Here is a 26,753-nt window from a genome sequence, read left to right as displayed (position 1 = left end):
CCTTGTCATCTAACATCTACTTCAGATGTGCGGAAACTGAGCTTTCGTTGAGCAATTGAAGGAAGCATTAGATCAGAAACATAAACAGCAAATATAAACATATCTACAGTTACAAAAAAATACATATATCCTAACGAATGCACAATATAAAACATTCTGGATACATGAATGTTTTGTTAAACACTACAGCAACAGAAAAATAGACATATACTACAGAAGCAGAAACATTTCAACCATCTTTGATGCAAATATTGCTGCATTTTTTTTGTGATTATAGTTTTCTTAAAAGACAAATGCCTCGTAAGGTAACCTATTTGGTAATAAACCAGTTTCTGATTCTGATCCTGACACATATACATAGTATATAAATCACAGATGTGCACATACAGTATAATACACTGTAGTTTGCCATATACATTTGGTGTAAATACATGGTAAATACTTGTCTTTATTATTTTTCAATGCTAAATAGTTTCTTAAAAATACTAATAATGTTTTTTGTCAATAATTTCTGTAACATGATTTTGTTTTATAATAACTGTAGATATATTTTTATTTGCCGTTTTATTTTATTATGTTTACTTTATTCCACCTTTTAAATATGTTATGCCTGAACAGTGAACACGCTTATAATATATATAATAATTTCCCAATTTGGGATCCATAAAGTATCTTTCTATCGATCAAATGCATTTTGTAAACTATCTTTAATATTTGTATGCATGCATAAGATAAGATAGAGCTTTATTGTCTCCCTTAGGAGAAATTTGTCTTGGGCATCGAGATAATACACATAAAACATCCAGGTCAATCAGTCATAGATACAGAACAGATCACATATCACATGGCAAAGAAACAAACAAGAAACATACAGGTACAGCACTTTCCCTATTGCACATATCCCTATTGCACATACATCATCAAATTGCACTTTTCCCTATTGCATTCATACATAATCAAATATTGCACTTTCCCTACTGTATTCATACACAAATTAATATTACACTTTCCCTATTGCACCTATGCATAGTGTCCGTCAGATTGCACATATCCCTATTGTGTCCATACCTATTTACACATAATGCACTTCCTCTATTTAACCTTCTCGATTGCACAAACTACACTGTAAACATTTCACCTCCCAACAACTCCTAACAGCATAATCACGATTGTTTCTGACTGTTCAGCAGCTTGATTGACAGCGGAACAAAGGAAAACTTATACCTGTTCAATTTACAGTTTGGTAATCTATACCTTCGGCCCTCGGGCAAGAAGGTAAATTGGCAGCAACTCAAACTCTCTATACAGGATGTGTTTGGGGTTGCATGTGATTTTACGGCCTTGCATCATAATTAATTGTAAACTATCTGTGGGTTTTTACTTGCTGTAACAATGTCCATTTCTCCTCTATGGGCCGAATAAAGGAATTCTGATTCTGAACTCTCTGCTCTATAGCTGCTTAAAATCACACTGTACATTTTACATTTATATATTCAGTTTAATATTTAATATTCCATCCCTCACATACTTATGTATATATAATAAGTTACTTTATATGTTGTTATTGTTAATTTGTAACTTCAATATGTATATTTTCTACTTTCTTGTTTATTTCTAGTCTTTTTAATTTGTATTGTAAAATTCCATGTCTTTTATGCTGCTGCAACACAACACATACTGTACATTTCCCAAATTGGGATCAATAAAGTACTATCTTGTCTTATTAAGGAACTATTTTACCACCGCGGATGCACAAACACACACGTTGCCTCTTCACGTGACATCGACGTCACGGCGCTTTCTCAGTCACCCTGCCCCGCCGTCGCTCCGCTCGTCGAGGCCGGAGGATTTTGTGTTATCCGCTGTGTGTTTTTTCTCGGGTGAACATGGCCGCGGGTCCCCTCTCTGTGTCCTCCAATGCGTCCACGAACAACGATGGCATCCTCATCGGTGACAAAGTCTACTCGGAGGTGTACCTGACCATCGACAACTCTCTGATCCCGGAGGAGAGTCTCTCCCCGACGCCCTCGATGCTGGACGGCCTCGACCTGAACACCGAGACCGACCTCCGTATCCTGGGCTGTGAACTCATCCAGTCTGCTGGCATCCTGCTCAGACTACCACAGGTAAACATATTAAATAACATGATTTAACCTCTTGTTATTATCACACGCGGTGTAACACTTGTTTTATTGACTAAACACGGCCCGGCCTGACTGTTAGCTGTTCGCTTATTAACGTTAGCGTGGTGTAGTCAAAATGGCGGCGGTCCATTGTGCAAGGTTAAGATAAAATAAGAAATACTGTTTTGGTCCTATTTTTTTTTCTTTCCGTTAAAGCAACATGTTAAAACAAAGGCCTTGCACACAATCAGCAAACAAATTAAGGGTTGAAAATAAACAAATGTTAGCATCTCAAAATAGATAATAAAACCAAATTAAAATATATACAATAATTTGACTCTAAGATATAATCTGTACTGACAAATAACCACTATGATGGGCCACATTACACTAACACCATTTTAAAACTAGGCTATTAGGTAGATATAAAGTTAGGCCTCTGGTTTATTAGGCCAGGTTACACAAGACGACTCAGTTAAGAAGTCATATTTGTGTGTATTTTTCTCTCTTCAGGTGGCAATGGCAACCGGACAGGTTCTGTTTCATCGTTTTTTCTACTCCAAGTCCTTCGTCAAACACAGTTTTGAGGTAAGATTGGTTTAAATAGCTCAACATCCGGCCGGTGTTAGCTAGCTACTGTTAGCTTAGCGTAACGTTATGGAAACGTTCGTGGCAGCCATGTTGTCGAAAGCGGTTTTTGAACTGTAAGACAAAGAGGTGACGAGGGCTGAACTGTGTATCAATAATATACAATGCAAACGCTGCAGTAGTGACACTGACTGAATAATACGAGAGTAATGGGACGTTTTTACAAGTATTACAACGGTGTTGTAGATTCAAACGGTCGTTGGCTTCCTAAAAGGCTGTATTGCTATATGTACGGTAGCTGCAGTGTATGCCATTTAAAAAATAGTGGTATAATACGAATTAGAAATGTCTTAAAAATTAAATTAAATAAACATTTAAAGCAAAAAAGAGTATCTTAGAAAACTCTCTAATACCAATCCACTAGAGGCAGAAACATATAAACACAGTGTACTATATACTTTAAAAAACATTGTGCACCATAGAATACACAAACCTAAAGAACTGTTTTTAGAACTGATCCCAATGCATAAATCTTCCATTACATATAATTTGTTAGACGCTTTTATCCAGTATTCAAAGCGACTTACATACATTCAGTACTGTGGGCAATCCCCACAGGAGCAATTTGGGGTGAAGTGTCTCGCCCAGGGACACAACGACATGCTGACTGCAGTGGGACTCGAGCTTGCTATCCCCTGATTCGAAGTCCAGCACACTACCCACTGAGCCACAGCCTCCCATCATATCAGCCCGAAATATTATGGCAAAAGGGTCTCGTATTTTATGGTATTTTCCAGATAAATGAATCGAGGAAACAAATAAACGTTAAAATCCAGTAGGAGTATAGTGTTTACCGTTTGATACACTAGCCTTCACTCCAGAGAAAAATGTCAGTACAGGATCATGTATACAACTAGACTTATCTTGATTTAAGCTCACCGTGCTCTCAGATAACCGGCTACTGCTACAAAGACAATATTTACCCAGAGACAATAAAACAGTAGTTTAAGATAGGATGGAACTTAAATTATCCCCGTGGGGAAATTCAGGAGTTTAATCGGAACAAACAAGTCAAATGCTATACTGTTTGTTAAAGGCCCTTACCTACGTTTTTTCACATCTATTGGCCGTGTGAGGGCACCCCATCACTGAATGCAGGTCTTCAGTTATTGAACCCTTTCTTCCAATTTTTTTTTTGCTTCACTCATCTTCTTTCCAGATTGTTGCTATGGCTTGTATCAACTTGGCCTCCAAGATTGAGGAAGCACCCAGGCGAATACGAGACGTCATCAATGTTTTCCACCATTTGAGACAGAGCAGAGGCAAAAAGTAAGTATCGACAATGACAAATAAAAACAGTTATTGTTACAGTGAACACGTTGCATTTCTTTAATCTAATAATATGATGTTGATCTGTTTTTACTGTGAAAGTGCTCTTCTGTTATCTATGTGCTCTAAACCATTTTAAAACTTTTCAGTTTCCACTTCACTGGTAGTTACAGAAGTGTAATAACTCGACATATAACAGCTGCGATTGACAATACACTGAAACTGATACCTCGACAAATTCACATAAACAATTGGCGTGCATTTTAAACACTAGAAGACAAGGTACCGCTGCTTTATGCGCGCGGTCCTTCGTCTTCGTAGAAATCTGTTCATGTCAAAACTCTAGACGTTGGCATTAACTTGGCTTCTTTTTTCCCTTGCAACCAACTAACAGCGACCAGCTACATTTACCAAAGCCTGGGTGATGTGGAATGGTACGTAAGATGAAGCAGTCGGCATGACAACCATGATGCAAGGGGGTCTCCTTCCCCCAAGGGCCAGCCCCACCCCCTCCTGTGGGAGACAGCACTGGGATCGGGGAAGACAGGTTGGCCGAAGGTCCTTGGCCCCCGGGGCGCCTTGAGGACTCCTGTGGTTCACTCTAAAGCTTTGGGTATCAGTCCGTCAATCTGCGGACCCCTGGGTAACGTAGTCTTCTTCCCTGACTGCTCCTCACTGTGCATTTTGTTTGTGCTTCAAGAGTAAAATCCCATTCACCAACTGTTACCCATGGCTTTAATAGAAATATCACCTTGTTTGATGAAGTAAATATCTGGATACTTGTAGTCCATGTGCTCTGGTTTAGCACTGTAGCATTAAGAGTAAGACATTATATAAATAGTGGCTTTGTATTGGCATTAAAGTAAGGGTACCAGTGTGGTGCACTTGTAGTGAGTTTGTTGATTGGATGTGTCATGTTGAGTAACTGGCATCACACAGATTATTGTTACCATGCATGGTGGTTTGTAGCATGACGTTACGTTTTTGCTATTTCAGACCTCAACATATGAACTTTTTGGCTCTGATAAGTGGATCAATTACTTCCCACAAGTGTTGGAAGTGTTACATCAATGCCACTCACGTTTTAAAGTTAAGGTTTTCTGTCGTTGTGCTTGAGATCGTACATCATAAATATGACATGTAGGATTCTGATAGTTCATTTTAAGAAGGCAGACACGCAGCATGTGAGCAGACGTACGATCAGAATACATCTTACGTTTGCTTTATTTATTTCTTGATCTGTTTGTCTGCATCAGTAGAATTTGAAATGATCTGTGTTTAGCCAGCAGATGTTTTGTAGGTTAGTTTAATATCGCTTGCAGTGAAGAGGAAATGTAGTCATACAACTAAGAAAGCTGTACTTTAGATAGTTACTTCTTAACATCTGGAGATCTTGCTTTACTATTAACAAAAGTCAAGTAGGAAGTGTCTTTGATGAAACGTTAGAATAGGTAATACGTTTTCTAAATCTCATTATAATAGTTGTGTCTTTATTAGAATTCAGGTTTTGAAGATTGTGAATTGTTTTGCACGCTGCCGAGGTGGTGATGTTGTCGTTGGCGTGAGTTGATATTTCTATTGAAGCTGTGACACAGGGTGAATGAGGTCGAGGACTGTCAACAAATCCCATAATGCTTTCACTGGAACCACAGGAGTCCGCAAACCCCAGCAGACTGTCAGGCACGCATACAGTTAGACCTGTTGCTTTAAGTTGGTTGAAACGGGAAAAAAGAGAGAGAAAAGAGTACAAGAAATCAAAAGGGCACTTTCCTTTCTTTTATTTTTATTTCCAAAGGGGGAAACATTATTTTATTTTGATTCCTTTTATAAACCAGGGCTCCAAGTTCTTTGATACTTGATCAGAACTACATAAATACCAAAAACCAAGTCATCAAAGGGGAGCGGCGGATCCTGAAGGAGCTGGGCTTCTGTGTGCATGTCAAGCATCCTCACAAGGTGAGTTTTACACACTTATATTAGGGCTGTGCAATTAATCGTATTTTAATCTCGATTTTGGCTTCCAACGATTACGAAAACAACATAATCGAAATAAAACGATGGATAATCGTTTTTAATAATCGTGATATCAATTATTGACCAAAATAATCGTGATTATGATTTTTGCCATAATCGCACAGCCCACACTTACACATTTAAATTGTGCAGTTTCGCTATAGCAGCTTTCCCTGTTGATGCAACCACACAGGAAGCAGCTTTAGCAGACTTGCCTCACTTCTCAAAGCAGGCACATGTGGTGGTTTCTTACATGTGATTTATTTTTTTGATTCCAGATTATCGTCATGTACCTTCAAGTCCTGGACTGTGAGAAGAACCAGACTCTGGTCCAGACCGCCTGGTAAGTTCCTCCCTTGTTCTGCACTGACCTTCCCCCACAGCAGCAACCTGTGTCATGTCTGCAAGAAGTGCCACCAGACCTGGGCTAAAAATTAAAGTTGAACATGTAACAAATGGTTGACTCGCTTGAAGAGCACTTGATTAATGCTGGGATCCTGGGAGACTCCCTTAAGTGGAACCAACACCTGTCAGATAAGTGATTCTCACGGGCCCCTGTGTGTTTTTAAGCACACATTTGAAAAGCCTTCAACAACCATTTTGCCCAGGTCTGACTTCGACGTTACCTCACTCCATTTTAACCCGTCCACCTATTTTTTTTCTTATGAAGCAATGTGTTTAAACCTGCTGCGTGTCTCTGTCTGCCTTTACATGGCTTTGCTGTAAAGTCTGTTTTTGATTTGCGCTGCCCGCCGGGGAACTTGGTTTAACTTTGTCCTTTCTCTCTACTCTTTGATTAAAGGGTAGACCATGCTGGTAAGTCACATAAAGAACCTCTGAACTCTGCCTCCTCCAACCACATGACCTCAGGAAGCTCCCCCCATTGGCTGGCTGCCTCTCTCCTGACAGCCAATCCCAATGCCGAGATTCACTGAAGGGGGCGGGCGAACCTTTCCCAACAGCCAACATCGTCTTGTTTTCTCTTGGGTGTCCAAAAGGATTTGTATTTTTTTGGTCTTGCTAAAACAAGGTTTTAACTGTAATACCTGCTATTGCCAAGTAGCTACATATTTATCTATATTCTGACTTTTTTATAGTTTACTTGCATCTAGCAATGAAGTAAACTTCAGCAGAATATCTTTTTTTGAGTAGTTAACCTGCCTGTTTTATTTTTTTAATATTAACAGTAGTTTACTGTGCTCTGTCCCCAACTGACGTGGTGTTCAGACATGTCTGTCTTGCAGGTTTTGCCTCCAAGGACCTGTCTCACCCACGCGGGCGTGAGACTCCAGCGGCCGGGTTATCTTTAGTGATGTTGACATGGCAGTTTCTCAGTGAGCTGCCACAGTGCAGGTCAGGTGACTTAATGCAGGCAGGTTAGACAGGAAGTAATCCCTGAGTGGCAGGTTTTCCTTAAGTAGTCGAGGCAAGCATCCAGCGGAGAGATCACATTTACTTTGCCTGTGTGTATATTGACACACACAGATGCTTCACTGCTTTCTGATCAGTTGGATTTCCCCTGGTTGTGGGTCCTTTGGATAATTAAGTGGGATCAGTGTTAGGTTTTCGGGGTTCTACCATCATGTTTCTGTATCTTTGTTTTTTGGACTTCTATGTTTCCTGAGGACATAGATGCTCCCACCACCCTGTTCTGTCCTAATTCACATCCTGGCCATTTTGTCTTTCCTAATGCTCTCCCCATGGCTAATCTAATTTACCCATTGACACGTAATCTGTTCTACAGCACAGACTTCACTCAGCCTCAGTACTGGGCATGGATTGCCATTCCTAATTTATTTTAAAATCAGTCACAGAGGAGCTGCAGTGAAATACGATCAGTGGATGGATATCATTTAAGATAAAGGAAGTTTCAGTTTAACCTTATCAATGTGTAAGAGGCAATCAGACATCACACCAGTGTTGCATCATGTGACTACTTCACAGGCCACTGACTCATGTCCCCACACATGCTGTCTCACTGTTCCTCACATAGAACAATGTGAACGTGCATTCTCCATGAATGTGTTGCATCCGTTTGCCTGCATGTCCACAACCCATCCCTCCCTGTCCCTTTGCAAGGCATGTGTCATCGTCTCAGTCATCATTAGTCTAACTCTAGCTGCTCTAAAGGTCATTGTGTGGTTGTACAAAAAAAGGGTCTTGGCGGGTCTTCTGTAGATTCCTCCCCATTTGTGTCTTCATGCTTTTCCTGTGACATACAGCACTCCCATGGGGATGCCCCAGAGAGAGAAATGGACAAAGTTAAATAAAAAGTTCAGAATGCATATCGCAATTTCCGCAATCCTGATTAATTTGCTGCTGCTAGTGCATGCACTTGTCAAATCTACCGAATCGAAATCAGAAAACACAAAGAAAATGAAGGATTTGGCACTATTGACAAGACACGTAGCAGATCTGTTGACCTTAAGTAACAGCTGAACATGTGATGCGTATAGAGTACCACAGTGACGCATCCTAAAACCCGGAAGTGAGTTAGCATTTTATCACTTCTGGTTCCTTTGACAAAAAGCAACGGGATCTCTCCGTAGGATTTAGGAAAATATCTGGAAATAAGGTCTGTGGTTGAAACACATTTAAGAGACGGATCACGTTTTGTTCTACGACATTAAATACACCAGCAGTGACCCCACTGGTGATTTCTGAAGAGTTTACGTGTCTGAAAAACGATGGTTGTTACCAAGTGGCTGTATAGGACTACAGAAGTCATCGAGGCCGTTGTACGTCATTACACCGAACACGTAAACACTCCCGCTAAGTTTGTTTGTCCTGTTCTGCTTGAAAGCAAGTACCTGCCTCCTGCAGACTGTTCTAACAAACGCTTCAACTCGTACCATTTACAATCTGTAGGTTTGAATATGGATCTTAAGTTGGCGTGACGCTGAAGCAGCGACCCTGCTGTAGTTCCTTTATAGCATAACGTTAGCATTTTGCTTCTAGATTTATGATTCGAAAATGATAAAAGTAGGGTAGACATGTGGAGATTATCCGGCTGAACAAAACGTGATCCGTCTCTTAAATGTGTTTCAACCGCAGACCTTATTTCCAGCTATTTTCCAAAATCCTATGGAGAGATTGCATTGCGTTTTTGTCGAATGAACCGGAAGGAGTTTACTTCCGGGTTTTAGGACGCGTCACTGTGGCACTCTATAGAAACATGTGGGTGAGCGGTGGCTCTGTGGAGAAGATGCTATGTGTTTGTTTCTATGTGTTGTTTTTGCCTCCATAGGAACTACATGAACGACACCCTGAGGACTAATGTGTTTGTGAGATTCCAAGCCGAGACCATCGCCTGTGCCTGCATCTTCCTCGCTGCTCGAGCCCTGCAGGTACACACACACACACACACACACACACACACACACACACGTCTTCCTGAAACCTTGCCATCAATGCTTCTTTCATAATCACATCGAGTGAAGTGTTTACCTGTTAAATGTTAAACCTGTTGTTCATGTTTCTCTCAGATACCTCTGCCAACCAGACCCAGCTGGTACCTGCTGTTTGGAGCCAGTGAGGACGATGTTAAAGAAGTCTGTCTCACCACCCTCAGACTCTACACCAGGAAGAAGGTATGACATCACTATGTAATAGGGGTTTAACGGTTCACAAACATTTCGGTTCGGTACGTACCTTGGTTTTTAGGTCACGGTTCGGTACGTTTTCGGTACAGCAGAAAATATGATCACAAAACATAACATATTTTTTGGGGGGGGTTTTCATTATTGTTAAAGCTGGGGTAGGTAATTTTGGAGAAACCAGCTCGAGTGCGCTAGAATTTGAAAATACACAGCCGGAACAAATCTGCCACTTCCTTACAGAGCCCCTCCTCCAACACACACGAACGCGCACATGACCAATGAGGGCACGAGATAAGTTTGTGCACAGATGGAAGGCTGACAGGCAGGTAGGCCATCCAGTTACTTTAGCCGGGCCGGCTCAGATGATTGGGCGTGCTTTTTACAGCGCCACGGCTTCCACAGATGACATTTTTTTATGTATTATTGTCAAAACACTTAAGATATTCATTGCTATCGAGATGTTAAGAGCATTCCATGGAATATAACAAAAAGTGTATCTCGAGCCGGTTTCTCAAACTTACCTACCCCACCTTTAAACTGTGAATAATGTATTCACTCAAATAAATACAAAATAAACATTAAGGTGCAGCATTTCGATGAACTGAAATCATCTGTATTTGAACTGTACTGTACTAGTACCTAAGCAGCCAGCTTGACATTAGGACTTGCTTCTCATTGTATTTTCATATTTTTTTTAAAGAAAGATGAACTTGTCCACATTGCTTGCCGAAAGGGCAGATCTGCTGGCACTAACAATGTCTCCTGATGTGGAGAACACCCTCTCTCTAGGGACAGAGGTAGCACAGCCAGGTAGCGCTTTGCTACCATGGCAACATAAGGATATTTGGTGTTTGTAATAGCTTTGGCTCGGTCTGAACTCTCTGCGAGTGGTGGAGGCTTACATGCTAGTGGGAGTTGGGTTTGCACTTCAGTCTTTTTTCTTTTGGTACCGGTGATATTCACATTCGGGTGATGCCTTTTCAAATGAGTGTGCAAGTTTGATGTATTGCCAGCCGCGTAACCAATGTTAGTTGAACAATGCCGACAAACAGCTTTGGTTCGGTCCACCTGTCTTTGTCCGTCATCCTTGTACGTAACTGCGAAACCAAAATGTTCCCAAACCGGAGACTTCAATGATGCTGGAGGATTTTCAGCTCAACTTTATCTGCGTTCGCCATTTCGACAGTTCCTCAAATTACTGACTATATTTGAACGCATCCCTGTGACCAGCTCTCATGCCTCTCGTCCAATGAAATGACTTACTCGCTCTATGACGCGTTGAACCCAATGTGAGCAAATTACTCTGAATGCTGCCACGCAGCACCTGAGATTACTTCCAAAAAGTTGTTCACGTTCTCAATTTTATGTTTGTTATATTTGTTCGGTACACTTCGGTACACACGTGTACAGAACGGAAGGGCCCGTACCGAATATTTTTGGTACGTATACCGTTGCACCCTTACAATGTAACACTTATTTTGGCTAGTGCTCCAACACATTGTGGGTGTGATAGGTGAAGGAAGGGACAGGTCTAGCTTAATGTGGAAAGATGTCCCAATGGGGACAGTCAAATCCTGTTCTGTCTGCTAAGCTGTAATTGACACTTACACTAGACTACTTCACTGTGTGCCTCGGGGAGAACCTGTTGGCACAGACCTGTTAGCATCAGAGTGCTAACCCTGCTGTCTCAGTGTTGTCTGTGTAAACTGACGCTGTGATTTCTCCCCAGCCTAACCTGGACCAGCTGGAGAAGGAGGTGGACCGGAGGAAGGTGTATCTGGCCGAGGCTAAGCTGAAGCTTAAAGGTCTGAACCCTGACGGGACCCCCGCCCTGTCCACGATGGGCGGCTTCTCTCCCGCCTCCAAGCCCTGCTCCCCCGCAGTGAAGCTGGAGGAGAAGTCCCCGAACGCCCAGACGCTCAAAACAGTGAAGAAGGACCCCGACGGCCGGAGTCAGGCCAACAAGAGTCCACACAACGGGTGAGGAAATAACACAACATTTCAGCATTAGTCCACTTTTTGTTTCAGCCCAAGAGCTGTTCCTTAAAGCCACTTATCTAACAGTTTATTTTTCTCTTTTCTTTTTAATTACATAAGCCTTATCTTTTATTTTCCAGCTTAAGGAAAGATGTGAAGATCGGGAGGAACAGCAGGAGCGGAAGTCGATCTCGTTCAAGAACACGATCCAGATCTAGATCCCGCTCTCCACGCAGACAGTAAGATCACGTTATATGTAAAAGATCTTCGGTGTACTGGTCCTTGGTGAACGTTTGCAACATAGTGACATCACTACGCAACACTTTGAACTCTAACTGTCTTCTTCTCTCCTCCACAGCTACAACAGCAGACGCAGTCGCTCAGGTACCTACAGCTCTCGCTCACGTTCCCGCTCTCACAGTCGCAGTCCATCGCCTCGGCGACACCCGCCCTCTCCCCTCCTCCCCCACCTCAAGTCCAAGTCCGGCCACCATGGCAACAGCGACTCCTCCAAGCCTAGCGGTCGCCACAGCAACAGTGGTGGCGGCGGCGGCGGCAGCGGGGGGTCGGCTCACAAGAAGAAGCGCACGCATTCCCGCTCGAGATCCCGCTCGCCCGCCGCCAAAGTGGAGCGGGAGAGAGAAAGGGAGAGGGAGCGCGAGAGAGAGAGGGAGCGCGGCTCGTTCGACCTTTCCTCGAAGAAACACAAACACGAGCGGGGAGGAGGCGGTCACCGTGGCGACAGGAGGGAGAGGTCCCGGTCGTACGACAGGGAGAGAGAGAGGGAGCGCGGCCACAAGAGCAAACACCACAGCAGCAGCAGCAGCCACTCAGGACACAGCCGCCATCGGCGCTGACAACACACACACTCACACTCACACACACACGGGCTAGCTCTAGGACTGATGGTCACTTAAATATTTGCAGTTATACTCAAAGTGAATCAGATCCGGCGTGCTCCCTGAAGAATGTTGAATACAGTTGATTGTCTCAAATATCAGTGTGACTCCTGCAGACGTTGTGCAAGTTGTTCCAAAGGTTGTGTCTATGGACGTGAACCAATCAGGAGTTCTTTAGCATTGGTCATCAAGAACTTGCACACACTGCAGCGGTCAAAGCCAAATGCAGTTGAGAGAACATGTCTAGTGTGGTTTTATTTGAGTATATCACCAGCTTAATGCCATCATGTTGGTCGTCTGGGTTTCTCATACGCATCCTGAAAATTACCGTAAAATGTAAACTACATGATTTACAGAAAATCTTGATTTATTTTTGGCCTTAGCATTTAAGATTCAGTTTCATGTAAATGTTATCATTACATTGTAAAGTCGGAGTTATCTAAATTCAAATGAACACAGATTCTGCATGTACAAATGTCTGACTGTTCATTTGTCGTCTACACAGCCGCACACCTGTAGCTGATATTTAGCAGAAGGGTGTGTGTGCTATTGAGTGTGTGTGTGTGAGAGAGAGGAACCCACCCGGCGTTAAGTCGACTGTTTCAAGCCTTGTATTCACCGCGCAGTGACATCAGTCCCAGACCTGTCGCTGTCGTCCACTCCACATTTTAGGCTTTTCTTAATTTTCCCCATCATACACACCACTACCATCTCTAGCCTACCCTTACGTTCTTAGTTTTACATGTAAAGTTATGGACTTTGGGGTTAACGAAACTTATTTACAGTGTAAAGAAGGATCGATATCTGCTGACGAAATGTGAACGCTTTGATTTATAAAAGCGAGCTGCTCAGTGGAACCATTGAATGAACAAATGTAAAAAATAAAGCCGCTCATTCAGGAAAGATCAATATGTTTGCACATTAAGGGGCTGGTGGGTGAGTGGTTGTTTTTTTTCTTTTTTGGACAGATGTGTTACTAAAGCTGTGTTTTGTAAAGTTAAAATAAATCTCTTTTCTTTTTTTTTTACAGCAGGGGATGCAGACTTAATTCAAATTTTAGGGTTGTCAATTTGTTACACTGGTTTTAGTCTGCACGTGTTCATGTCCAATTTTTATTCAATAATAAATGAGGTATGCCACTGAATTGTACGGTCTTTATTTGTAGCGAAATGAATGGTATCACTAAACTTATTTTACTTTTAAAATCGATCACAGACTTCAGAACCAGAATACCTTTATTAGTCCCACAGAGGGGACATTTACATCGTTACGGCCCCTACACACGGCGGCGTGCGTTACCGCTTGGCGGTGGGCGTGTCTGAAGCTTGGGGATTTTTTACGAACAACGCGACCAACAACCAATCACATGAATGTCCCGCCCCGGACATACAAAGCAAAGCATTCATGCTACATCCATGCTGGCTAAATATACTGTCTATGCTAGCTAGCTGTCCATTCAAACGATGTTCACTGGATATAAACTCCCCAAAAAGGCGAAAACCTACCAGTGTCACCCACTGTCTCTGCCACCTCCCCCCATGCCTGGCTCCTCCGGTTTGTATCCCTGTATGTAAAGAGGGACTGGTCATATAGTACCGCCACGATCTTTTTCTCCTCCATTTTTTTGACATATGGGAAATAACTGCGGTCTGGCTCTCCCAACATACACGCATACCCAACATTTGATTGGCTAGCGCTTGTAATGTCAGATTTGCATACGCGGGATTTGATTGGCTGACGCCTCCGTCGAGGCGGCAAAAGTAGAACATTGCTCTACTTTTGCAGCGAGCACCGCGAGAGAAGCTACGCTTTGCTCCCACAATGCTGTTCGGCGAATCGTGACGTTTCATTCAAAGTGAATGGGCAGAAGCGTTGAAGCGGCAACGCACGCCGCCGTGTGTAGGCTCCGTTACAGCAGAAAAGAGCCAAAGACAGCTTAAAGGTAGGGTAGGTAAGAATGGAGAAACCAGCTCGAGTGCGCTAGAATTTGAAACTACGCAGCCGAAAATAATCTGCCCCTTCCTCAGACTTCCTAACAGAGCCCCTCCTCCAACACACACGAACGTGCACATGACCAATGAGGGCACGAGATAAGTTCGTGCACAGATGGAAGGCTGACAGACAGGTAGGCCATCCAGTTACTTTAGCCGGGCCGGCTCAGATGATTGGTCGTGCTTTTTACAGCGCCACGGCTTCCACAGATGATATTTTTTTATGTATTTATTGTCAAAGCATTTAAGATATTCATTGCTATCGGGATGTTGAGAGCATTCCATGGAATATAACAAAAAGTGTATCTGAAGTGAATTACCTAACCCACCTTTAATGTTACCTAAGAAGCATGCATAAAAACCAAAATAATGTTTGTGTTCAATCTCTATTGGCTCCGGAGTATTCTCACCAAATGGAGCTACATGCCTTAAAACCACTTCTTATTATCCTGGTTCATTCAGATCACATCTACCCTGATAGTAAAGCAGGGAGTTATTCAACATGTGTTTTGACAGCTAGAGGGTGCTGTTAGCTTTACTTAATACACGTTCTACTGTCTTCAAGCATACTTGCAGTACTTAGGGATGGACTCAAGGTATGAAGCAATGGTTTCCGGAAAACACCCTCTGTTGTCACACATGTAAGTGCTGCTGTGTCTTCAATTCTGAGATATTACTTATGTAATTCCCACACATTAAGGATAACACCTGCCTGATAGCCCCATGAAATACACATACACACTGACTTTGAGGTCTGATGCTCTTCAAAGTGTGCAAGAGATCCCTCTGCCCAAGCATTGGGTAACCCCTGCCTGTATGATCTGTTTAAAGCTCCAACACGTAGTAGGCTATTGTTTAAAAAATAAATAAATAGGTAGTATGTAGAAAGATATGAAAAGAAAGTCACATATAGAATGTCGCAAAAAATATGAAGATCTATCAAAGCATGTGCAGAAATAGTCATAGTATAGCAGGTCTAAAAATCCTTAGACAATTATAAAGATTTATAGAAGTATAAATAAAATGTTTCATAAAGAAATAATATTGGTAAAGTTTTTCATAAAGAAGTAATACATCAATCAAAAAATAAAATAGTTATTGTAAAGGTTTGACGGTTTCTTTCTTCTGTTAAAAAATACAGAAAGGTTGAGTCGAATATCACACACTCATACAATCTATACTTTTTGCCAACAGATCCATAAAACAGTCATCCTTCTCAGCTTGTGGGGTCTGACTGTTTTCATTCCTGCAACACACATCTCTTACTTTTAAAAGCTTGAAATGGGAAAATAATGGCAGTTTGGGAATGAAAAATATGTGTAAAACTGGTTTTCCTGAATCTCAAACGATCACAACCATCTGCAGGGTTTCTCAGAGAAAAAGCTCTTTGTATTGCAGAAATATCACCAAGATACTCATGGAGGAAGGAATGTGGAATACGTTTTGTATACTACTGCCAGTGTGTGTGTGGTCTAGCATTACTATACTTGTGGGGACCTAAATCTGTTTACAGTCACGTGTGGGGACTCGCCTCCCTTATGGGGACAAATTGGAGGTCCCCATGAGGGGAATCATTAATTTTAGGGTGAAGACTTGGTTAGGTTTAGGATTAGGGTACGGTTAAGGGTTAGGGTTAGGCATGTGTTGGTTATGGTTAAGGTTAGGATAAGTCTCCATGAAATGCATGTAAGTCAATGTAATGTCCCCTGAAGTGATGTATACATGGTATGTATGTGTGTGTGTGTGTGTGTGTTCACCCGGAAAAACAATAGCAAAGAATGGTCTAGCTGAGAAACTCTGTTCAAATCAATTTGTTTTTATTGTGAAGCTCCAGGAAACCTCTCTCCTAAATGTATTTAATCATCTCATTTTACTTCAAGTAACCAAAAACAAGTGTTGAAAGACAGAGAAATAACTTGATATTTCACTGGTAAAAATGTTTTGTATACAGCAAAAAAGGCAGTGTGAGGCATGCAAAAGATGCAACAAGCAAATATACAATCCATAACAACTGTCAATAAAACACAGTATTAATTCATAGTTAATATAAAAACTATGGAAGAGGAAAGGAAAAACACAGGAGAGACATTCATTGTTTCAGTAATCTTTTCCAGACATGATTGAAATGTTACAATAGTATCAAATAAATATTGACCGTATATCAAAAATCAGATGTCATTTAACAAAACACTAAAAAACAAACGATCCTATGATTCTTTACACAAGGCTGATATACATTCAGAAACTTCACATACAGTGTGATTGTGGAAATCATTGAAACCTACGGCATTTTCTACATTTTAAATCTCATTGTGCCTTAAAATAGCTCAATATACACTTCAGTGCAAGACAACACATAGGTAGATAGATAGATCTATAGATAGACAGATGGATAGATGGATAAATAGATATAGATGGATAGATAGATCTATAGATATATATATAGATGGACAGATAGACAGATAGACAGACAGATAGATGGATAGATAGATGGATAGATAGATAGATCTATAGATAGACAGATAGATAGATGGATAGATGGATAGATAGACAGATAGACAGATAGATAGATATATAGATAAATGGATAGATAGACAGATAGACAGATAGACAGATAGATGGATAGATAGATGGATAGATATATAGATAGATAGATATATATAGACAGACGGATAGATGGATAGATGGATAGATAGATAGATAGATAGATGGATAGATAGACAGATAGACAGATGGATAGATGGATATATGGATAGATAGATATATAGATAGATGGATAGATAGATGGATAGACAGATAGACAGACGGATAGACAGATAGATGGATAGATGGATGGATAGATAGATATATAGATAGATGGATAGATAGATAGATGGATAGATGGATAGATAGATGGACAGATAGACAGATAGATAGATAGACTATTTACACAGATTCCTACGCATGTATTTAGGAGGAAAGTATAAACACTTTTACATTTTGGCAGTTTCACTTTGTTATTTCAATATTTTGACATTCATCAGACACCAGTAAATCAACACTAAGCATCTGAAAAGTGAGCTTTATGGTACGAAGGACTTTCTGCATTTCACTTGAAGTTGGATTTAACGCTTGCTTGCGATCAATGCTAAAGTGACGTGTGTGTGTGTGTGTGTGTGTGTGTGTGTGTGTGTGTATGTGTGTGTAGTACAGTACATGTACTTTTGTTTGTCTCAGCTGGGCGGGGTGTGCCACAAGACAAATCCAAGACAGTGTTTCTAATAAGTGTTTGAAACTGCATTTGTACTCACCTGCGAGTTGTCCTGAGGCGCTAATCTGATAAATATGTTTGCTTGCTTTAGGACAGTGGATAGTGGATTAGTGTTAAACAGGGGCATTAGCTCTAATACGTTCATTATATAAAACTATAGAAGTCCCATTGACTTACACCGGGAAATAAACATATTTAAATAGATACATCTACTACCTAGAAGGAACACTTAAGTAGCACTCATTTAAATGTGGGTCCTAAAAGTTGTTAAACACTCTAAAAGCCGAATCTAGACCCCAGATTATCATGGTACTTTTAGTATCTCCATTCACTTCATTTTTGGCTTCATGAGACACAGAGCGACTCTCACAGGAATGAACAGTGCCCCGCCTCCAACGCTGTATCCAGCTGTCTTTATACATGCTGAAAGATTTAGACGTAAATAGAAAGGAATGCTGAGGCTAACGGGAAGGTAATGGTCATATAACTAGTGGTGGACAAAAAAATAACGCTAAATGAAAAGTCAGAGGGATTATCCTATTGGGACTATGACTGTCTGTTCTATGTCTTAATGTTTTTGTAAAGCACTTTTAACTGCATTGTTGAAATATGTGATATAAATAGATTTCCCTTGCCACACAAAATTAAATGTTAATGCTACAGATGTTGAGCTACTTCAGTCAGGACCAAAAGTGGTAGATTAACCAACATGTCATCCCTAGAGTCACAATACTAGACAAAGCTAAAATTATTATTAATTATTAATTAATATTTGTTAAAATGATGTTACATTTATTCACTCTTACGTTGTGCTGCATAGCCAGCTGTGTAGTGGGTCCCAGTGTTTCTCAAACTTTTTCATACCAAGGACCACTTAACCAATAAAAAAACACTCGAGGACCACCTAACTCCACAAATATCCAAAAACACATCGTTTTTTACAAATCGCCTGAAAATGGTACAAACAAGTGGCAACATGTGTGATGCAGGTGTTTATCTGGGCTATATAATGCAATCGAAAGTGAAACTTAAGCTTGCTCCATTGCGGAGATATTCCCGCGAGAGTGCGAAATGTATTTATTTATTTCAAATGTGAAATTGTACCAATATACTCACGGACCACTAGGGGGCGCTCACGGACCACCAGTGGTCCGCGGACCACACTTTGAGAAGCACTGGCACTAAGACCATGAGGGCAGGAATCAAAATGTAATCAAAGGAGAGGCGTAGTGTAAATACTATTATAAGAGCAGATGCATGTTAGCTCCGGTGTGATGAGGGAAAGCACAAACAGAGGTAACCTGACCCGGTGGGAAAGGCAGCGTTATGACTGCACATACACAGCTACACAGTAAGTGCTTATCTGCTACGCAAGTCAAGATTAAGACCACCTTTTAATATATTTAGAACATTTCATTTGACTATAATTATTGTGGATGTGGATCCAGATCGCGAATTAAATCTGACGTACAGTATAATTGATTTGCAGCCACTGACTGTGATTGCTTTCCATCTGCATCCTGGTAGTAACACAATAATGCTCAACAGTATGTACTGCTACAGGATGTCCTTTTTCAGGTGGAAAAGATGTTAAAACTGAGACTGTGTTAGTCCACTTAAATCAGAGGAAAAGAGTTAAAGCGGTAAAACTCTAACATTTGCAAAGTACTCGTTTTAAAAAAGATGGGGAAACAGATTGCTACATATCCACTTCAGTCGATTACTGTTTAAACCTGCATTGTAATTAAATCAATGTGACTGAACTAGAACAGCTTCTAAATCCACAAGGAAACCACTAATTGACTTCAATGTTTTCTTTGAAATCTGAGGTCTAAACTCCACGATGACGCAACAGTTGCTGCTCCTCGTAAACACGGAGTGAAGAGTTGCAGATGTTCCTGATTCAGAAGGCCAGAAATAACTCGGTCCATACAGTGTTGAAGTTGCGAAAGAATATAAATATGACCATATGACCATAACATGACTCTCAGGGGGCTTTGTTTGAGTAGAAGAGAAGAAAAAGAAAACGGGGTCTAAATGTTAATCTCATGTGATGAAGGAAACATTTCAGACGTTTGAATAACTCAAAAAATAGCTTTCACCTACTGACTTTAGGGTTTTGTTAGTGATGAAATACAGAAAAATACATCATAAAAACTATTTCAAAACACTGGTTTGAATATGTACATCCATATCTCACTAAAAAAGGTATATATAGTAAAGGAATAGTTCAACATTTCAGGTTTTTTTTTGGTTCAATATCACTATCACGTCTGTGCGCTAAATGTATAGCTAGCAAGCCTGTTAGCATAACTTAGCGTGAAGGCTCGAAACCGCTAGCTTGACTCTATTTAATGCTCAAGAACTTCAAATTCGACTGTAGGTTATTTGTGCGGCCATTTTTCTGTTGTCACAATTAGTCACTGCCAAGAAATAGTCCCGCTCATGGCCGCGCATAAAACCATAATAAATAGTTTAACTTTGTGAAACAGGGAGTGCGTTGGTGTTCAGGGGAGCACAGGTTCAAACCCGGTTCAAACCCCACTGCAGACACACACACACACACACACACACACGCACGCACGCTCCGTCCTGCATCAAGAGAAACTGATCGGTCACATTATTGCTTCAACTCTTTAAGAGGTCTGTGCTTCTATCGAGTGTGTGTTTTTTGTGTGCTAAATACCACTCTGGCCTCAAATACATCTCGATCATCATGCATCATTAACCCCAAAATCCACAGTGTCCACAGTTTGCTTAGTCATCGAAGCTCTTAGCAGTGTCTCGAGCGAGGACATGTCCATGTATGGTCGAGTCAGGAGAGGATAACTCGAGTCTTTAAAACATTCGATGGTACACAGATGCACCGACGAGTCCATGATGTAACAGTAAGTAATGGTAACATCCCTCATACACACCAAGTCTCTTATTGCTGGTTTATTTAGAGTACTGCATACAAATATTATTAGATTTCACCAAAGTAATGCTACTGGCAGTGCACAGATGAAGAAAGACGTTATCTTTGTTTGCAGAAGTATGTCATGTTACCAACAGCGTGCACAGACACACTCCTCCTCCTCCTCCTCTGTGTTTCTGAGGCCCTCACAGGTAGGTGGTGGCCTCTCTGTTCTCCCTCTCTCGGGCCTGAGCCACGGCCACGTTGATGCACTGCAGCCACTCCTCGGCGTGCTTCTCATCGTGAGCTTTCAGCACATACGTCTTACTGTCTGTGAAGATCTCGAAGGCGCGCGGCAGACCTCGATCACGTCGCTTCTTGGCTACGACCTGTGGAGAAAGAGATGACAAACGTCCGTGGAGAGATACCTGTCATTTAAAGATTGATGTGATTTGGCTTCATGTAGCCCTCCTTCTTTCTGACTCTACAGTGATTCATGAATGAATTGTACAGTTGATATACTGTAGTATCTAGGGGTGATATCTGCCTTCTTAAATCACATCAACTCTGATTTAGGATCATTTACACAGAGTACACGCTAACATGATCAGATGAAGAGAAATAAAAACAAAATACCCTTTATTAATCCCCAAAGGGTCATTCCGTTTTTAACTCTGTTATGATACACAGCACAAATACACAATAGGTCTGAGTACACACATGCCGTTTTGTTATGGAGATGTCATGGTTAACTTTATCGGGAGGGATTTAGATTACTGGGAACTGTCCCTGGTAAATAAATAAATACTAATAGATAAAAATTGCTCAACAAAGTTTCCTTTTCAAAAATATCATGAGTTTAAACCACATAAACCCCGAATATGCAAGAATGTGTTCATTGGAGAAGATACAAATATTTTAGGAGCTGTGTTTTGAATGATGATATAACACGTCACTCCTCACCTTGACACTTTGCACCTTGCTCAGCTCAATGGGCATGTCGTCCAGCTCATCTTTCTGCGGGGAAGACAGAACATGAGATTACATTACATTACATTGCATTTAGCTGACGCTTTTATCCAAAGCGACTTACAATAAGTGCGTTCGAGATAAGTTAACAAATATATCATGTACGTTTTCATTTTTCTTTTGCACCTGGAGCTGTACAACCTGTGAGATAACGCAGGCTTGACAAAAGAGATATTAGTAATAAAGAAAATAGTTCATACAGAAAAACTACTGTGTATTGATTAAGGAAAAATCAATGTATAGTTTTATATAATGTGTGCATCATTTGAATCTTTTAGGTGGAAGAATATCATGTAAACTGTAGGTTTCTAAAACTGTTAAATAACTAGAAACTATAGCTTTAATATAAATATATTAAAGTCAAAAAGTACAATATTTTGCCCTTAAATGTAGTGGATAAAGTAGGGAAAATAGTACCATAAAATAGAGCTGAAAACAGTCCGTAATTTGGTTGATTTTAGCAGCGTGATGTTAATTTAGCGATAAAAACAAGTGCTTTAAGAAACGTATTTTCAGCCACATATAAAAGGTCTTTGTGTATTTTAAGTGTATCAATACTTCATGTTGCCATAACGTCCTGACACTGTGTCTCAGTATTGTTTCCAGTGAGCACTAACTCAGAACAAACCATTCACAGGATGAACAATTGCACTTTATTGTTTTATTGCTTCGCCAGGGCAGGAAATGAAATCCTCCCGCTCGCAAAGCCCGTCCATGTTTCTATTTCTAAACATCTTTGTTTGTTTTGTCAGAGTTACACGGTGTAGTTGTGTGCCATGTCTCCTTTACCATCCTTTCTGATGTTGTTACAACCATTGCTGTCTGTAAGGCAACTACACACAGCCTTTCTTTGTTAACCCTTAGATGCAAAAGTGGGTCTTTTTGGACCCGCTGAGGTGGTTTTCTTGAAGTATCTTCGTAATTACATTTTGTTATCATTTCATATTCCAGCTATTCCTCAAAAAACATGTTTCGGATATCATGCCATTCACATTTTAAATAAAAAATTTAAGAAATTGTAGTTTTTGTATTTCTACCCCAAGCTTCCATAAGTGGGTCAAAAATGACCCGCATGCATTTCCTATGGGAAGCTTTGATTCTTATCACCTGTGGCTGTCCGGAATACATTCACTGTAATAATAATAATAATACATTACATTTATAAAGCGCTTTTCCTGGGGCTCAAAGCGCTTACAAGCAAGTAAAACAAAATAACAACAAAAGTAGAAAGTGCTAAGCTAGGAGGAATAAGTTGAATAAGTTGAAGGCAAGAGTGAAAAGGTGAGTTTTGAGGGATTGTTGTAGTAGATTGTACTGTAGACCACACAGACGACATCACAAGGGACACCTCTCAGGAAGATTATTTTACACAGCAAGATCTGAAACCTGTCAGTATAATAATAATAATAATAATACATTATATTTGTATAGGGCTTTTCAAGGACTCAAAATCGCTTTACAATATAAGGGAAGGTTAGGGTGGGGGGGGGTATAGGACTATCAAACTTGATCAACCGGCATGGATTGTTAGGGGGTGGGCTATGAGTAGACAAGAGGAGAAGAGATGAGTTTTGAAAAGGGACTGGAATGCTGCGAGGGTCTCAGAATAGCGGAGATCTTTGCATCAATATGTTCAAAACGTTTTTTTTCAAAATATATTTTTTTTTTCTAAAATTCTAAATAGTGAAAAATTAAATATAAAATATTTATAGTGTGAACCAAAATATAATACTAAATATTATACAAGTGATTTTTCTTAACCAAAATGACAAACATGGCATAAAAACACATATTATTCTAATACGGGTCCTTTTTGGCCCACTTATGGAAGAGTGTAGGGTCCAGCCACTTTAAGGGCATCTAAGGGTTAAGCAACTAAGCAACAAGCATTACATGATCCCGCTGCCCAATGATAAGTTTCACTAACGAATGTAAAACAAGACATATTCACTATAATGGATTAGTGGGTCTTGACACGGAATTAAATGGAAACCACAGACTGTGTATGTAAATGTAGGAAATGCCTGAAGATTAAGTTCAGCAGAGTTCCGCAAGAAAATCAATAAAAGTCTTAAAATAAAAGTGCTAAATTCTACCACAGAAAACACTGCAAAGGACATCAAAAAGTAATCCGTAGGTGTTTTACTCATATTTTATATTCTTGTTTAATTGAAAAATCACAAAGTTTGTGCGTTACTTGGTATTTATTACCTGGGAAGGAGGGGTTGTATTATTTAGTTTTGTATTGTGAAGCAAGCACTTTGTTGACTTTTTGTGTATGAAAAATGCTGTATAAATAAAGTTTGATTTGATATGATGATTCCTATTTTCCCTCTCTCTTTTACTTTATTCACACCCAAGGAAGAAATACAGTTTTCAATGGATCATACTAGGCAATGAGCTACGAGGTAAAAATAATGAGTTAAATTTGTTTTAATAATATTTGCTGCACTTGGTAAATGCCCAAGTAAAATAAATGCACTAACTTAGTAACCAGAGTGAGATACAAGACTTAGCTTTGTGTGGTTTTGGGGGAATTTTTTCAAACCTCTTAGTGTGTCAAAGCTCCTCCATCGTTCAATTTGGAGGAAACAAAAAAATGTTTTGTTTTTAATCTCACTCCCCATTTGGGAAAAGGTATTTCACAACGTACCAACCACCTCCAGAACATGCTGGCAGAGACGCACCGAGAACAAAGACACACACACACTTTCCAATTTGCGGCCACTGCAGAAACAGAGGAACTATTACCATCTGGATAGGAGCACAAAGACTATTGTTAGGGGAGGAAAAAATAAAAAGAGAGCTTACTCAATTTCAACCACTAGAGAATATCCCACTGTTTCCAGATATTCCTCTTTGAAGTCGAGCCGAGCGCTTGTTTTTGGAAGCTGATTGTATAAACATGTCTAAAAACCCACAGCCAAGCTCCTGTTATCTGTGAACATTATTGTCACGATAACAGTTTTCATCCTGTAGATTCAGAAGACTGACAATAACCAGAGTATAAACACACTGTCAAATGTAATTTGATTTGTAATATAATTCAGATTTTCCCACAAACAGAACTGACTTAAAGAGGACACATTCTGCTCATCTTCAGGTTCATATTTGTATTCTGTTCCTCTACTGTGACATGTATCCTTGCTTTCATGTTCAAAAAGCTCTTTATTTTTCTCATACTGCCTGTGTGCTGCAGCACCTCTTTTCACCCTCGAAAAAATATGTATCATATCACTGGATTATAATTAGTAATTCATTCATCAACATAATTTTACATTTGCAGCTAGTAGCCTATACATGTAGGTGAATCAAGCTTTTAATGACTTTTTATACTGCCAAGTTTCTTATCCATTAGCACACATGTCAAACTCAAGGCCCGGGGGCCAAATCCGGCCCGTGGTGGATTTAATTTCGGCCCGCAGGATAATTTTAAATTACTATTAGATCTGGCCCGCCGGTATATTGCACGCACAGCTTCACTCCATCCTGAGGGTCTCCTCAGCTCAGAGTCTGACCCCAAACATTGATGACCTTGCACCCAAGATGAGATGCCAAGTATCTGGCTTGAACGAGCATCACAGAGCAGCACACTGAGTTTAATGGATGTTTCCTTCTGCACTTTGTTTCTCACGACAACAGGGCATGTTTGTTTTTTCTTTGAGGGAAATAGTTTTGTTGAAGCTGTTGTTGGCCTGTGGAGAAATGTGATCCTAAGAAATGACTCTGGAAAAGCTGCAGATAGAGCCATAAGAAATGAATGCAACTGATTATTTAATGTTTAATGTTGTTTTTATAGGCAATCATTTCAGCTTTGTTAGTTCCAGGTTTAATATGTGCAATAAGTTCATTTCAATAAGTTTTGCAATAAACATTGAACCAGTCCGGCCCTCGAATAGTACAGATTTTAAAATTATGGCCCACTGTGTATTTGAGTTTGACACCCCTAGCACATCATTATTACATATATATGTTGTTAATAATAAGAAGCTGCAAAGTAACTACTAATGTATGTTGTCAAACAAATGAAGTGGAGTAAAAAAGTAGAATATTTTCTTCCAAATTATAGTAGAGAAGAAGTGTAACGTAGCATAATGTGAATATACTGAAGTAAAGTACAAGTGCGTCATAATTAGACTTGTGTACAGTGCATGAGTGAATTAACTTCCAAACGCTGGTCATCAGTGGCTTCAGACTTTGCGCGACCTTACAGTAAATCACCGGCCAAAAGAGGGGAAGTTGAAGGAAAAGTGCTGTAAAGTACAAGTGCTGTAAAGTACAAGTGCGTCATAATTACACTTGTGTACAGTGCTTGAGTGAATTAACTTCCAAACGCTGGTCATCAGTGGCTTCAGACTTTGCGCGACCTTACGGTAAATCACCGGCCAAAAGAGGGGAAGTTGAAGGAAAAGTGCTGTTGTAACCCCCCGAGAAATTTCCTCATCGTTACTTGGAAGTCAATTGTCCTTTTTCAATCGCACGTACTTCTCTGTGTTTGCTACTTGTGCTTAATGATATCTGCTTTGGGTTGAAGTGGGTGAGAATGACTCATATTGTTGCAGCGTCATTGCTTTTGGCCTTGGGAGTCCCCCAAGGGTCCTTACTGGGGCCAATGTTTTTTACAGTCGGTTTTACCAGATGCTCTTGAGGGACAGTTGAGCTGATAACGGGATGATATTTTCACTGTTTAATACATCATGATTAAAATGGAACAGTTAAATATTAAGGGGACAAATTCTGCTCATTTTCAGGTTCATATTTGTGTCTCTACTGGGAAATGTTTTCATGCTTTTCTGTTCAGAAAAGTGTTTATTGTTCTCATACTGCCTGTGCTGCAACACATCTTTTCACCCTCTGTCTGAAACTAGAGCCCAGTCTGCTCTGATTGGTTAGCTGGATGGCTCTGTTGTGATTGGTCAACCACTTAGAGATGTCCCACCCCTTAGCCTATCACGTACAATGTGTTGGAGCGCTAGCCAATAGAAACCCAGTGTTGTGTAGTGATGTCACAAAGGAGTCAAAATGGAGACAATTCAGGCAGGGGGTGAGTTTGTGGTAG

At 40.4% G+C, this 26,753-nt stretch overlaps 2 protein-coding genes across 3 annotated transcripts in view; one reads left to right on the top strand and one right to left on the bottom strand.

The window, feature by feature from the left end:
• Positions 1-1,763: 1,763 nt before the first annotated feature.
• On the top strand, positions 1,764-13,672 carry ccnl1a (cyclin L1a). 2 transcript variants are annotated; one of them, XR_004569829.1, is made up of 10 exons: positions 1,764-2,126; positions 2,637-2,711; positions 3,931-4,040; positions 5,876-5,996; positions 6,332-6,396; positions 9,301-9,400; positions 9,539-9,643; positions 11,382-11,632; positions 11,750-11,868; positions 11,988-12,145. XR_004569829.1 is itself a non-coding variant. In XM_034224561.1 (10 exons), exons 1-10 carry the CDS (start codon positions 1,887-1,889, stop codon positions 12,484-12,486), a joined length of 1,665 nt encoding a protein of 554 aa, XP_034080452.1. In that variant the 5' UTR covers positions 1,776-1,886; the 3' UTR covers positions 12,487-13,672. The 2 variants fall into 2 exon arrangements, 1 of the variants encoding a protein (XP_034080452.1); XM_034224561.1 differs by having other exon boundaries at positions 1,776-2,126; positions 11,770-11,868; positions 11,988-13,672.
• A 7,019-nt stretch (positions 13,673-20,691) lies between these two features.
• The window catches only part of veph1 (ventricular zone expressed PH domain-containing 1), a 101,869-nt gene continuing 95,807 nt past the window's right edge, over positions 20,692-26,753 (bottom strand). Inside the window, exons 14-15 of the mRNA XM_034224567.1 lie at positions 21,629-21,682; positions 20,692-21,054 (exon numbers count right to left, since the gene is read on the bottom strand). Of these exons, the coding sequence (XP_034080458.1) occupies positions 20,872-21,054; positions 21,629-21,682 (237 nt within the window). The 3' untranslated portion in view covers positions 20,692-20,871. The remainder of the gene's footprint in view (positions 21,055-21,628; positions 21,683-26,753) is intronic.

The sequence above is a fragment of the Gymnodraco acuticeps genome, unplaced genomic scaffold (assembly GCF_902827175.1).
Source record: "Gymnodraco acuticeps unplaced genomic scaffold, fGymAcu1.1, whole genome shotgun sequence".
Classification (NCBI taxonomy): domain Eukaryota; kingdom Metazoa; phylum Chordata; class Actinopteri; order Perciformes; family Bathydraconidae; genus Gymnodraco; species Gymnodraco acuticeps.
Note: the sequence above shows the minus strand (reverse complement) of the source record. Positions and strands in the feature narration are given on the sequence as shown.

Bases quoted from the DNA above. Each gene is read 5' to 3' on its own strand.
- ccnl1a (XM_034224561.1), top strand. From the start codon at position 1,887: ATGGCCGCGGGTCCCCTCTCTGTGTCCTCCAATGCGTCCACGAACAAC. The intron at 4,041-5,875 runs GTAAGTATCGAC...TTTATAAACCAG, and splicing joins AGACAGAGCAGAGGCAAAAA to GGCTCCAAGTTCTTTGATAC. The intron at 9,644-11,381 runs GTATGACATCAC...ATTTCTCCCCAG, and splicing joins GACTCTACACCAGGAAGAAG to CCTAACCTGGACCAGCTGGA.